Raw genomic sequence first — 15,206 nt, forward strand, 5'->3', positions numbered from 1 at the left:
TGATGGAGCGTGGCGTCCGAGACGCGACCGGAACGCCATCGCCCGGGCCGACCGTTGCCACGGTTACCGGCGACGCAACGGAATCTGCCGCCAATTAAGATGGAAGGAGAGCGCCCTGTGCTGGACCGTTGCGACGCTACCGGACGTCTTTCCGGCACTTGGTGGCGAGAGCTGGCTGTGGCGCCGATAGTGAACGTCGGGTCTGTGACGCGGCAGGGAGAGCCTCTGGGTCCGTGACGCGGCAGGCAGAGCCTCTGGACCCGTGACGCGGCAGGGAGAGCCTCTGGGTCCGCGACGCGGCAGGGAGAGCCTCTGGGTCCGTGACGCGGCAGGGAGAGCCTCTGAGTGGTGCTGAGAGTGAGCGCCGCGCTTTGTTGAAACTTGGACGAGTGATGTCGCAAAATTTTATGAATTCGGACTGGTGCTGAGGCTGTAATGTGAGTGTTTCCTCTCAGCGTATGCCGCGGCCCGCCGTTCGTGCGCCCGCTACACTGCCAACCTACACTACTACACTGCGCACCCACTACACTGCCAACCTACACTACTACACTGCGCACCCACTACACTGCCAACCTACACTACTTCAACTGCGCACCCACTACACTGCCACCTACACTACTTCACTGCGCACCCACTACACTGCCAACCTACACTACTACACTGCGCACCCACTACACTGCCAACCTACACTACTTCACTGCGCACCCACTACACTGCCAACGGGGCCCATGGGGCATCGCGCACCCCGTTTTGAATGGCTCAGCGCAACACAACACTGGGGTGGTTGACGCGGCATTTGACGGTGTCACGCCGCCACAGACGCGTCCGGGTCAGACGTGGGCGTGCTGCCACAAAATGCCAAAGCAGTGGTCGAGTTTTCCACGTGCGCCCCTCCACCCCAAGGGGTGGCGGCCTTTGGCTGACCGGCCGGCGATCGCTGTCAAGCCGCAGAACATGCGCCCTGCGGATCTTCTGTGTTTGCATGTATCTTCCGTGTACTAGAACGCAAAATATTGCAATGTTGGGATATGCATTTTGCTCTGAGTTTGGTTGTTTGGATGTTTAGATCGGGGCTCTTTCAGCCATAACAGATCATTTCAGGGCTGTGGGATAGAAGGAGAACGGCTAACAGTAACAGCAGGGTAGGACTATATGCACCTGTGGGGCCAACCACCAAACTTCAGCTCACGCCGGGACGTGCGCTGGGGTGTGCGTTGGGTGCCCGGTCGGGGTCCCCCTTCCCAGGGGCCTCTCGGCCCACTCGTGTTTGACACATGCAGTCTGCCCCAGACAAGCGGGGCGTCATGAGAATGAAGGATGAGGCAAACAAGAGGATAAAAGGGTTCATTGACTCGGAGTTTCTCTGACGCTCTTTTTTTTGTTATAGCTATATGTGATATGCCAGTCTTATGCCGGACTCTTGTGTGACGTCTGTGCCCGTCTTTCGGTAGGTGGCGCTAGTGACCAGCCGTGAGATGGCGGCACCAGAGACATTACGGGTGGCCGCCAACGTGCTGCGCCTCAAAGGCCGCACGCTGCTGGTGCCAGCGCTGGCCACCACAGTGCTGCTCGTGATGCTGGTGGTGGGCCGGTGGACGGTACCTGCACCAGCGGCACGGACCGGAGCTGGGCTGGTGTGGCGGCGCGCGGCGCTGGGCAGCGAGCACAGCGATGACGCGGGGCCGGCAGACCGGCGTCAGGCCGCCCCCGCCGCCCTGCACAACGCCGCCAGGCGGAGCTACGTCTCCGGCCAGCGGTTTGTGGACTTTGACCCGTCGGAGGGAGTGGACACGAGAGAGAGGACCGTGTCCGGCCCCACAGTGGCGCTCGTGTCCGCACCCTCCACGGTACTCGAGCCCGCACCCTCTGCGGTGCCCTCGTCCGCACCCTCTGCGGTACTCGTGCCCGTACCCTCCACGGTACTCGCGTCCGCACCCTCTGCGGTGCCTGCGTCCGCGGCAGACGTGCGTTCGCCGGCGACAGTACGCGACAGGACGTTCGCACACGAGACGGTGACTCGGGCGCCCGGTAACCGGCTGGTCGACCGGGACCTGTTCGCGTCGAACGCGGCGGCGCGTCCGCTGCTGGGCCTGAAACTGAGCGGGTCCACCATCGGGCCAGGCCAAAGCGGGCCGCCGGCCGCCTCTTCGTCGGGTGCGGCGGAGTCCCCAGCGCCCGGGCCGGCAGCGGAGCCTAGCTCGGCGACGGCCCAGTACCAGCTGCCGGGCTGCGCGTGCCGGCGCTCCTACGACCCGGCGGCGGTGCGCCGGCTCAACGGCACACGCTCCAGCTGCGGCGGCTTCGCCGACCTGCGTGGCCCGGGACAGAACGTCATCTCGTTCAGCTTTTACGGCAACGCGTCAAGCGTGTTCTTCGGCGGGATTGAGGCGAACCTGCGCGAGGTGCCGAGCGTCTACCCCGGCTGGGTGGTGCGCGTGTACCACGACATCGACCTCAGCCAGCCGGGCCAGAGCCAGCTCGTCTGCCGCGTGGCATGTCGGTGAGTTGGCAAGTGGTGCATGCACACTGTGGTTCCTTGCGCTGCGCTCGGCTCGTAACGCGTTTCCATTTTTGCGTATAGCGTCATACATGTCATGGCAGTATGAATTTAATTATTTCTTTTGTGCTGGATACGTACGACGCTCAATCATCTAGAGCTGTCAAAGGATCAGATTGAGAAACGAGAAACCCATTTTTAAATTTGGTGGATGACTTAAATTTCTTATGACATTATCACCACAAATGGTGTGGAAAATGCTGGCTTTATTGATCGGCAGTTTTTATGCAACAACAGATAATGGAACGGCTTTTGCGGAGGCATGGCATAATTTTTTCGGAGATTGTGTCTGTTCTCGTTGGGGCATGCAAACATTTTGAGAGCAATCTGACGGCGGCGGTAGACATTCAGCATTGTCTGGGCCGTTACGCAGTGTACCCCGCAGATGCGCGGCACCTCCGTGACGTAACCGTGACGCGGCACCTCCGTGACGTAACCGTGACGTCACCGTGACGTCCTCGGACAACTGCGGCCGATAATAACGCAAGGATGGTTACGTCCGTCAACGACATGGTTTTACACTGCAAAACATAATCCCAACCACATGCGCAAGTTGAAATACATCCGTGCAAACCCATAACAATGGGTAAGCAATCGCCAACATGATCTAGACGATATGACGTGTAGCGCGTCCTTTTCCTGAGCCAGTAGGCGCTGTCTGAGTGTAGCTCTTTGCCGCTGCAGCTACGACAACGTGGACTTCTGCGACGTGCGCAACCTGCCCGGCCTCGGGGATCTCAGTAAAAAGTTCGGCATGATCTGGCGGTTCATGCCGCTGGCCGACGACACCGTGGAGCGCTTCATCGTCCGCGACCTCGACTCGCTCATCGGATCGGTGGGTGGCAGACTCGCAAGAGTCTTGGTGGGCGGCGGACTCGCGAGAGTCCCGGTGGGTCTCGCAAGAGTCGCGGTGGGTTGCGGATTCGCGGGAGTCTCGGTGGGTGGCGGACTCGCGAGAGTCTCGGTGGGTGGCGGACTCGCGGGAGCCTCGGTGGGTAGCAGACTCTCCAGCTCCTGCGCACGCTAATGGCGCCTCCGGCACCACGTAGCGGCTACGGCCCTGAGACTAGAGTTCAAATCTTGTTCGTTGTGTGGCGACTAGGTGACTCGGCCGTGAGAGGGTGGAAGGTAACGGACTTAACGGCCAATTCTATTGCTAAATACTGTAGCGAGCACTACTTCACGAGGAAACGAGACTCCGTGAAGCCTGTGACCAGGGAACTCAGCAGAGCAGCTGGTGCTGCGATGATGGCGACATCTTTACCGGTGCTGATGTTTGCGACCTGCATCCGCGAAAAAACCGGTGCTTCATGCGGGCTGGGTTTCCCTGACCAACAGTGTTCTGTGTCTGCGGGTACTGAGTTTTCTGTGGCCGCTGCCTCTGAAATCCATATCTTGCCAAGAAGCGCTGCTAGTGATGTCACGTGCACTGGAATATTATTAGTTTTGCATCGTTTTCGTCTGGTCCTTTTTGTTTGCGTGTCGTTTGTCGTTATTCATACATTTCCCTGTCCTGTCCTGCTATGCCTTGTCCTAAAACGATCTGACTTGATCAGCCCATCCCTCTCTACCACATGCCTTGAGCTGCCCTGCCCTCTCTGTCAACACCCTTTGCATCGACCTGACCTGACGCAGACATGACCTGCCCTGAACCGCCCCGATCTGATTTGCGTAATCTGGACTGGTGTGATTCCCACTCTCCATACTTCCTCACGCTGACCCTTCCATGTCATGACCTTTTCTACCCAGCCCTGCGCTGCCCGGCCCTGACCTGCGCTAACGTGACCTGACTTGACTTGCCCTACCTTGCCTGCCTTGCTCTGGCGTACGCTGTCTTTTCCTGCGCCGATCAACACTTGTTTAACCTGAGCTGGCACGCTCCACCCTGTTTCGAAGCTGACCTGGCCCGCCCCGTCCTGGTTCTACGCTTACCTGGCCTGCCCTGCCCTGATCCGACGCTGACCTGGCCTGCCCTGATGCGACGCTGACCTGGCCTGCCCTGATCCGGGGCTACCCTGGCCTGCCCCGCCCTGATCCGACGCTGACCTGGCCTGCCCTGGTGCGACGCTGACCTGGCCTGTCCTGATCCGACGCTAACCTGGCCTGCCCTGCCCTGATCCAACGCTGACCTGACCTGCTCCGCCCTGATCCGACGCTGACCTGGCCTGCCCCGCCCTGATCCGACGCTGACCTGGCCTTCCCCGCCCTGATCCGACGCTGACCTGGCCTGCCCGGATGAGACGCTGACCTGGCCTGTCCTGATCCGACGCTAACCTGGCCTGCCCCGCCCTGATCCGACGCTAACCCGGCCTGCCCCGCCCTGATCCGGTGCTAACCCGGCCTGTCCCGCCCTGATCCGACGCTGACCTGGCCTGTCCCGCCCTGATCCGACGCTGACCTGACCTGCCCCGCCCTGATCCGATGCTGACCTGGCCTGCCCTGATGCGACGCTGACCTGGCCTGTCCTGATCCGACGCTAACCTGGCCTGCCCCGCCCTGATCCGACGCTAACCTGGCCTGCCCCCGCCCTGATCCGGTGCTAACCCGACCTGTCCCGCCCTGGTCCGACGCTGACCTGGCCTGCCCCGCCCTGATCCGACGCTGACCTGGCCTGCCCTGATGCGACGCTGATCTGGCCTGTCCTGATCCGACGCTAACCTGGCCTGCCCCGCCCTGATCCGACGCTGACCTGACCTGCCCCGCACTGATCCGACGCTGACTTGACCTGCCCGACAGCGTGAGCGGGCGGCGGTGGACGAGTGGATCGCCTCCAACAAGACGTTTCACGCCATGCGGGACGCGCCTGCGCACGGCACCGAGATCCTAGGCGGCATGTGGGGCGGCTGGAACAGGCACAACGACATCTACCGGCGCGTCCGCCAGCGCATCATCAACTCCACCCAGTGGAAGTTCAAGGTCGGTGTCTGGTGACCTTGGCGACCAGATACACCAGACCCTGCTGTATGATGACCTTGGCCTGGCGACCTTGGCTTTGTGTCGTGGTGACGTGTTGATATGACAGTGAGTGAGGAAAGGATCAAATCCAGCTATTAAGAGCACTGTTGATAAGCCATCAACGTGTCTTGAGATTTTGTACATTTCGAGTCGTTCGTGCTGGCTCAGAAATTTGTTTATTTGTTTTTGTTTACTGGTCGGTGTCATTGATGTTCACTGGCCACCTGTTACGACATGCAAAAATACTGCGGCGCATGCAGGGGACTGTTCCGGGATAGCGTGCCGACATGAACCGCCAGTCGGAGCGCTGCTGCTCAGCATGACGTCACAACGAGGACAGACACCTGCGCCCGCCGACCAGCAGGTGGCCGCGCTGCTCGCCGTGGCTGCAGGGCTGGATGAGCAGTCATGACTGGATGGTCCCGCACCCCTCCTCCTAGTAAACCGTTCGGGACGCGCCGGCACACTGCAAGGAAGACGCAAGATGAACTGATCACACGCGACGACGGGTGCAGGCTCAGGCTTGCTCTGGTCCAACTGGGCTGTGGCTGATTGTAGATTCCGTGCTCATGTCACTGTTTGGGTATGCCTGCCTAAATAGGATATATTTCTTAAAGCTTGCAGTGCAGCATTCATACCGACCACGCCGAATGACGCGTTTTTCAAAAGTATTCATGCGCCAGTGAAGGGTATTGGACGCACCCAACTTGTTACGCAACTATGCTCTTTTATGAACAATACTTCTAATTGCGTTTCCGCTACCAAACAGAGATTTCATTACGAATCTTTCCACCGAAGAGACGCAGAAAGCGTAAACTGATCGCTTGACCAGTGCTTTGTTCTATGAGTTTCGCCGTGAAGCTAGGTCAATAGCACCACCAGGCCGAAGGGCATCGCTGCACGTTGCCATGCACTTGAAATCGTCGCTATCCTTGCTAGATTCTGCATTAAAATCAACACACCACGTAATCACAACGAGGCTGACGGTGGTCCTCTGACCTCCGACCTGTGACCCGGCTCGGTCTAGGAGGCCCGGACCAGCGTGTGCTGACGGTGGTCCTCTGACCTCCGACCTGTGACCCGGCTCGGTCTAGGAGGCCCGGACCAGCGCGTGCTGACGGTGGTCCTCTGACCTCCGACCTGTGACCCGGCTCGGTCTAGGAGGCCCGGACCAGCGCGTGCTGACGGTGGTCCTCTGACCTCCGACCTGTGACCCGGCTCGGTCTAGGAGGCCCGGACCAGCGCGTGCTGACGGTGGTCCTCTGACCTCTGGCCTGTGGCCCGGCTCGGTCTAGGAGGCCCGGACCAGCGCGTGCTGACGGTGGTCCTCTGACCTCCGACCTGTGGCCCGGCTCGGTCTAGGAGGCCCGGACCAGCGCGTGCTGACGGTGGTCCTCTGACCTCCGACCTGTGACCCGGCTCGGTCTAGGAGGCCCGGACCAGCGCGTGCTGACGGTGGTCCTCTGACCTCCGGCCTGTGACCCGGCTCGGTCTAGGAGGCCCGGACCAGCGCGTGCTGACGGTGGTCCTCTGACCTCCGACCTGTGACCCGGCTCGGTCTAGGAGGCCCGGACCAGCGCGTGCTGACGGTGGTCCTCTGACCTCCGGCCTGTGACCCGGCTCGGTCTAGGAGGCCCGGACCAGCGCGTGCTGACGGTGGTCCTTTGACCTCTGACCTGTGGCCCGGATCGGTCTAGGGGGCCCGGACCAGCGCGTGCTGACGGCGGTCCTCTGACCTCCGACCTGTGACCCGGCTCGTCCGCAGGGTCTGGACCAGCGCGTGCTGACGGTGGTCCTCTGACCTTTGATATCTGACCCGGCTCGTCCGCAGGGTCTGGACCAGCGCGTGCTGACGGTGGTCCTCTGGCCTCTGACCTCTGACCCGGCTCGTCCGCAGGGTCTGGACCAGCGCGTGCTGACGGTGGTCCTCTGGCCTCATATCGTCAAGCATCGCGACCTCATCGCGCACGACAGCTACCTCTGCTGGTACTACCCCATGTCCAAGCCGTTCCCCACGCAGCGCAAGAGCCCGCACGACTTCGTCGGTTCTCCCAGCCTGATAGACAAGGGGTTTCGCCTGAAGACGCACTGCTCCTATTTCTGCCGACCACGGGACCACAAGGACTGGGTCTGGTGCTGACGACGGGCTCGAGCCGTGCTGTTCTGGTGCTAATCTGGTGCTGATTTGTGCCGATCTAGTGCTGATCTGACGCTGATCTGGTGCTTATTTGGTGCCGGTTGGTGCTGATCTGATCAGTGCTGGTCTCATGCTCATCTGATGCTAATGTGGTGCTTCGCTGAGCTGGCTTCGCTCCAGTGCTAATCTGATGCCGATATGGCGCAATAGGGTGCTTCTTGATTTACCATGAGACCGGACCATGCAGCATGTAGCATCGCGGGGATAGCTCCGAGTTGGGTGGACATCACCAAATGAAATGAAGCCCTGCAACAATGACGACGTCTTCTAAAATAATGTGGAGAGCTTCAGAGGTTTGGCCTCCTTGGCGGCCATTTTACCCTTGCCCCATGGCTTGCCCAGTACGCAACACCCATGGTTAGCACGGCGTTTTTAAAGTCTTTCTTCCAACTCGATTTGGGAAGAGTCCAACCCTAGTTCCAGATCAGCCCCAGATCAGCAAAATATTTGCGCCAAAGCAGCGAAAAACCTGCGCCAGATCAGCAACAGATCAGCGCCAGATCAGCAACAGATCGGCGCCAGGAACCAATCAATCAGCTTCTGCTGATCGGGCGGTGACCAGATCGGCAGCGATGTGTCGCGGGCCAGCGAGAGTCCAGCGCCGCCGGCGGGGCAGTGCCAGCGAGAGTCCAGCGCCGCCGGCGGGGCAGCGCGGCAGCGGACTAAGCTGGGAACGGTTGACGAGCCTGCGGAGACCACTGTGATAGCGATGCGAACACCGCTCACCGTAACACCGATGCGAACACCGCTCTGCTGCTCTGCTGCTGCTGAACACCGCTCTGCTGCTGCCACACCCGAAGTCCAGCGGCCGCTGCTGGGCGCGTCACAGGACAAGTCGCGGGGCCGTGTGTGTCGCATGTCAGAGAACGTCACGTGACACCGTGTGCACACAGTGTGACGGTGCTGGCAGCTTACGTCACTGACGTCACCATGCCCTTTGACCGTGTGTTTTTCATTCTTAGCACATCATGTGGCGTGGATTGTGTGGCGGTGATCACGCTTAAACCACAGAGCAGGATGCTGTTGTGGCTGGGATGGCTGTGGCCCAAGTATTCGTAACATTTTGGAGAACACACTGCTATTATTGTGCGATGTTACCGCGAGTGCTACCGCAGGCTGAGCAGGGGGCCCCGCTGCTCAAGCCGGCTTTGGGAATAGCTGGCTGAAAATAGCCGCGCGCCGCTGTGTTGTCAGGTGGGATAGACAGAACACGCTGGCGGCCTCCTGACCGGTCCCGTCGTGGATGGCTGCTGGCGGCTGTTTTGCAGTTTGTTCTGGCGAGTTCACCGATGAGTGCTGCAATTCGTTTACAAGCTACACTGGGCAGTGTCTTGCACCCGCACAGGGTGTGATTTGTTGTGGGCGATGATACGGTAATATGCAAGCCTAGGGGGGGGGGGGTCAATACACGACGAATCCGCCCATGGATGTCTGGAGGTCAGCACGGGAGGTCAGCGCGGGGGGTCAGCACGCGGTCCGCGCGTCCCTGGACGCCTGGGAGTCAGTACACGCTCTGTCGGGCTCTGAGTGTCGTCCGCCCCGGATAATGTCGGAAGTCCGCCTGGCGCCAGGATAGGGCGGACCGGTCTTGTGAGCTGAACCCAGGTACTCGGAGCACCGCTCTCCTGTAGCTGGGGATGGGCGCCATATGATCAGGGTAGTCGGCGTGACCTAAAGCCCGAAACGCCTTCATTCTGTGGTGGCAAGTGAGATCATCCTATGGTGGGGTTGACCACTTAGAAATGCGCAGTCACCCGAGGGTGGATGGCTGTCACCCAACGGTGGGTGGCTGTCACCAGAGGGTGTGCAGCTGTCAACAGAGCGTAGGCCTCTATCACCCGAGGGTTGGCCGCTGTTACCCGGGAGTGGTCTGTTGTTAACCGAGCCGCAATAGATGTTACCTGAGAATGAATCGCTGCCAACCAGATAACCAGGCAACTGAGTCAGTACAACTGAACTAGTGACAGTTGGGCCAGGGTGACAGTATGTTGCCATGTTTATGATAATAACAATGACGTTCATTACCAACGCGCTCCACGCACGACGTGCAGGGACTTTTGATTATGCATCCAACATTGTAATACATACGGTTTAAAATGATGTCCGTCTTCATTACAAATGCGTTCGGTCTGATAATGGCTTTTTTGATCGCAAACGGTGGTGAGAGGTTTCATCAGTTGATGGTTGCATATCACACAGCTATTTGCCTTTCGAATCCATGAACACAACGAATCCCACAAAAACCCACTGATGTCCATTGTCCATACCTGAATCGCGCCTACCGGTGCCGTGGGTTCGCATCCTGTACGCCGCAACGTCTTCCTCGCGGCCCTGGCAGCCCCTCGTCAACCGAGCAGAGCTGATGGGAAAGCACGATCCGCCGGCGCGATCTGATCATTGAGCTTTGAGCCGGATGCTCCCTGCCAACCGCAGGGCCTCATGCAGGCTAGCCTGCGGACTGGCAGGCGGCCCAGCGCGATCGGAGGTGGCCAGGTCCGTCCGCGGCCCCCACAGCCGCCCACGACCGCTGGTCAGTCGGCCGCCATGATCGCCTCCGCGTACACCGTCTGCGTTGCCCTGCAGGTGAGCCCTGCCCCGCTGTGATCCGCTGGTGCAATATCGACTGATTTGTAACGTGATGATTGTATGTGTTGATTTGCGCTTTGGACTTGCGATCCAGGTGGTGTGTTCACGTGAGACGTGTCCGCTTTCGTCAGGGAACGTCTCACATCCGTTGCAAAGTACCCAGCAGGTAAGCGGGGGTTTGCCAGCACCAGATGGCTATACCAGTCGTCACGAAATATTCGCCGTTTTACGCATCATTTTATAATTTTGATCAACTGCCTGCTGGTCTTTGCGGAACAAGCTCCATCGTACCAAACGTTTTCAGCTGACGTAGTTTCCTTGGCAATGTCGGGAGGGTGTGCACATGGGTGCAGCCACCTCCCCCGGGTCTGAGGCATGCCATGGATCATTCAGCCCACCCCAGCCATAGTTCGGCCAGTTGAGCTTGAAGCCGTGTTACCACCGACCTGCGGGCATCGAGTGCTCAACGCGCCACGTTACTGACCTGCCTCCTGATTATTGAAAGCCTGCAGGGCGAAGATGCACTAAGTTGGTCCTACGAGACGTATTCTTGACTTTCCTTACCGTACACAAGCCAAAAGCGAATAATGCGCCCCGGCCAACTTATGTTCTTGTCCAATCGTCCTAGAGGTGGAGAGGCTGTAACCGCCCGGTTTCATCAACTTCAGTGATCCAACTCACTTGCATCATGAATCAGGAGTGTTCTCCGCTCCGTTGGTACCATGGGCGGCAGCTGCGCTGCGTCCGATGGCTGCCGAGGTAAGAGCGGCACCACGCTGGAGATGCGAGGACTGATTTCCGAAACTGGTCAGACAGCCGGTTCCAGGAACACCGCTCGGCCGCGCAGCAAGGCTCACGGCCGGGACTGCCAGGAGGTGGTCCATCAGCGGTCACCGCCGGCTGGCGCCAGTGACGTCACGGTAATCAGGCTCCAGACTTCACATCCTGCACGCCGCGTCGAGGACAATGCTGGGCGCAAGGATCTGACGGAAATGTTCCACCCATTCCAGGTGTTGGGCCTGACATGTGGCGCGCCATGCCTCACGGGGCCTGACCTGGACGCGGTGGCGGCACTCCAGGACAGCATCACGCCGGTGTTCCCTCCGACTTCGGAGCGAAGCGCCGCCCCTGGCGGCGGTCAGCCGTACTTCACCTTCACCCAGCGGCCGCACGCCAAGGCGCCGTGGGAGCTGCCTCCGATACCCCCGGCAGCGGCACCTGCCGGCATAGTGGATCCCGGCTGTCCAACAACGCTGACGCCTTGCCCCGGGGGCTGCTGTCACTCCTCCTTGTTTGAGAGTCCTTGCCCAGAGGGGACGAGCATGGCATTGGGCAACTGCGTGCATTTCTCGCATTGATATTCAATCCAAATCTTTCGAATGAATGAATTTCTGGGATCACCGCGTACGCTAAACAATGCGTGTTGTGTGAACTTTGACCCCTGCCACCCAATCGCGCAAAACCAGGTTAACGACAAAATCTTGGTGCGAAGTTTAGCGTGTCGCAATGCTCGGAACGGTCCGTCCTGCCCTCTGACGTCACCTGACCTTTAGTGTGGCCGCTGCTACCGGTCGCAGGTCATATCTGTCAAGGGCAAATAGCGAGCGCCCAAAGCAACCCTAACGCGCCTACAACGAGTGGATGGGCCGGAAGGCAGGCCCTCCAGCCGTCTGAACCATTGGGACTCTATGCCGCCGGACGCGTGGACGGCAGAGAATGTGCTGGGTGCAGTCCGGTACGGGACCGCCGCGCAAGCCAGAACGGGGCGAACTTCGGAGTAAAAAGCTCAGCTATGACACCAGCTGGGCTGTGGGGACCGCTCCTGTGCCTGTATCACGCGTCTTTATTGACTGGAAATCTGTGTGCAACGCTACATGTAGCATTGAGCGAGCGAAACAAAATTGAAAATGTAGAAACGTCTATCCCACACACAAAATGGCCGCGATAAGAGCGTTTGTTTCCTGAAGTGACTTGTACGCCTCCAGTGATTGCAATAACCGACGCACGACTTACTGTGTGACTGGTATGGATTAGTGCTGCTAGCATTGTTTTCTACAATGGCTTTTATCCATCGCAATAATAATTATCTAGATATATCAACTACAATAAACATTATCCAATGGCTATTATCTACAGTGGTTATTATCACTGGAAGTCACCAAACGTTTATATCAGTCCAGTGGTTACGTCGTCGTGCTCAGCCAGTCAAACATTTCAATATCTTTTAAAAGGACAGATTCAGCTTGTGACACGCATGCTAAGTGACGATGAGCACTCTTCAGCACACGCGTCATCAGCGGCGGATCCGGAAGGAGGCCACGAGACCACGCCCCCTTCAGCCCAAAGGGACTCAAAACTGAACAAACGGACGCAGTTTTCGAACACAAAACATAACAAAATTGGACATATTTGGGCCCCTAGGGGACCAGGGACAGTCGCGGACAGACAGGGACAGACAGGGACGGGGACGAAAGTGAAGGGCCTTGAGCTGGCAGCTGACAACATTAGCTTTTCGCTGACTAAAAAGGTGGTGATTGGGGAGATTTTGAGGCCTTTCCACCGCCCAAAGGACGTGTCCTGTTGCCGCGGGCCCTTTATGCCCACTTACCGGGTTAATTCGATCACTAAGTAGCCTTGTACGTTGCTCGTGATCTACTTGCATTTGCTGGGAGGGCCTTGCGTTGTTTTGGGGGCCTTACTGGCCAATTTTCCGGCCATTCTTGATCGACCAGGGACATCCATGGATACATTCTATTTGCTCGAAAGGCTTTCAACACTATTGCCGGGGCCCATATGATAGCCTGCCGGGGTATTCACAGTTACTCAGGGACCCTTTACATGGGTCTCGGGCTTATTTCATTTGCCCGGAGGGCCTTACGCTGTTGGTGGGGCCCATATGGGTAACCGCACCGAGACACTTGACGCTGAGAGGCCTTCTGCATTAATCTAGGGCTCTTTTCCTTTGATCCCATTTAAACATTGTCGGAGCCGCTTCTGTAAACTAGCCCAGACGCTACTGATTGCGCAGGGGCCAGCTGCAATGATCTTGGGCGCTCCATATTAGCTCGCATAACCCTCCGCTGATGTCCATGGCCTAACACGCTCATCGGTCAAGGACCTCTTGATCACCCAAGGCCATTAATTCATGTACGCTGGTCTTGGTCAAGGCCATCAATTCATGTACGCTTCCCGTTTGCTCGGATGGGTGGGCTCTGTATGTTAACCTGCCGGGCCGCTCCCGATCGTTCAGGGGCCACCACATTGGTCTTGGGTTTTCTCGCCCGCTCTGAGCAGCGGGGCACTCTTTCCCGAAGGGTCCGTCGGACTCCTCGGGCCCGATGGTTAAGGACCCACTTCGATGGTCCGATGGGCCCGAAAGGCCGGCCGGAAGTCGTATTTAGGAGCCCCAGCCCGCACGGCCGGGCGTTCCAACGCCAGCCAGAGGGCCCATTGGGCCGATCGAGGGCACTCTGAATTGATAAGAACGTTTATGTCGGTCAGACACCACCAGCATCGCGCTGTCGGATCCGTGCCGATGTGGGATTGAGGTCGAGTCGACCAAGGGCAGTGTTTGATCAAGACAGAGGGGGGCGCGGGGGCCACAGGAACTGACGATCAACTGCCCGATTGGAGGGCATAAGGCTCCGAAGGGCTGGGTGTACATAAGTCACATAAAGGATTCCGGCCCGAAGGGTCGCAAGATCAGTCAGAGGCCGTTTTGCACCGATTGGGGACACCGTGAGATGATGCTGGCCTATATGCCTGTCAGAGACCCCAATGCTGAATAAACTGGTTCGTGTCAGCCTGAGCCCTGGAGACTCATTTCACAAGCAGAAGAAAATCCGGGGCCGCGATTTGCATTGGCCTGTGTCACTGAAACAAGGAGGGGTTCCTGCATGGGTCAGGGACCCACAGTGCCTTACAGGGCTCATCTGTCTGCAAGTGGCCTGAGTTGGTCACTGGCCCTATTTGAGGAGGCCCGAAGAAGGAACGAAGGGCACTCGGGACCAGAGATAAAGGGCCCAACTGGAAGGCTGAAGGGCCCAGGGGACCCGAAGGACTGCGGTCTATATGACAATTATTGGAACACCTGCTGGTATCAAGGGTCTTCCTGTGGTAATTAGGGCTTCTGGGTCGATCCGGGTCCAGCTGCGCTGGTCAATAGACCTTTCTCATTAAGGAGGGGACCCATGTGATGTGAGATGGCTTCACATCCCTTGACCGGGAATTGTTATGTAGCCCTACTGTTCTTTTCATGGGGCCTATGCCCGGAAAAACAAGTGGTCTCATGAGTTTTGAACAGGGCGGGTCTAAGCGAGTTAAAAAATAAGCCCACCAATGTTTACCTGAGAACGTTCATTCTTATGCAGAATCGATCAGCGCAACAAATTACATGAAAGGGTCTTGAGCCCGCGCGCTCACAAACTCAGGAGCAAGAATAGCGATGGCCGGGGTTACAGTTTTCGTGACACCGAATGACGTCGACGACTGCAGACAGCCCAGGAGGCGGCCGCTTGTGAGCGAGAACGACCGCCGTAAAACGAGGCTTTCGAAGATCCCTCGAAATCGGTTTGTGACGTTCATAGTTTAGACTGGGGCATATCTTACTGCTCTAGAGCGTATCTTTTTGAAATTCTTAGGTTGTCTTCTGGGCAGATAACCGGTTGCAGCAACGCGAAAAAATCAAATTCTTCCCTTACTTTTCCAGTTTCATCACTAGATTTCAGAACTACTTTGCAACACCGTATAGGATAAACCGTTCTTATGATCAATGTAAAAGTCGCACATGTGAAATATACGCCCGGACTACCTTATAATATGCACATTTATGCACTAAAATGTTCAAATGTCATTCTGCCAGATACGTTATCGTTATCGCCAGACAATGGACCTCGTTTACCACGGACTGCG

At 58.0% G+C, this 15,206-nt stretch overlaps 1 protein-coding gene across 1 annotated transcript; it reads left to right on the forward strand.

The window, feature by feature from the left end:
• Window positions 1–1,152: 1,152 nt before the first annotated feature.
• Window positions 1,153–9,098, forward strand: LOC119090994 (uncharacterized). The gene is made up of 6 exons (XM_037213718.1): window positions 1,153–1,209; window positions 1,452–1,587; window positions 1,963–2,500; window positions 3,242–3,392; window positions 5,294–5,473; window positions 7,410–9,098. The coding sequence occupies exons 1-6, from the start codon at window positions 1,153–1,155 to the stop codon at window positions 7,650–7,652; spliced, it is 1,305 nt and encodes a 434-aa protein (XP_037069613.1). The 3' UTR covers window positions 7,653–9,098.
• The last annotated feature ends 6,108 nt before the right edge of the window (window positions 9,099–15,206 follow it).

Source organism: Pollicipes pollicipes, unplaced genomic scaffold, assembly GCF_011947565.3.
Source record: "Pollicipes pollicipes isolate AB1234 unplaced genomic scaffold, Ppol_2.1 Scaffold_3216;HRSCAF=3773_pilon_pilon_pilon, whole genome shotgun sequence".
In the NCBI taxonomy this organism is placed as follows: Eukaryota; Metazoa; Arthropoda; class Thecostraca; order Pollicipedomorpha; family Pollicipedidae; genus Pollicipes; species Pollicipes pollicipes.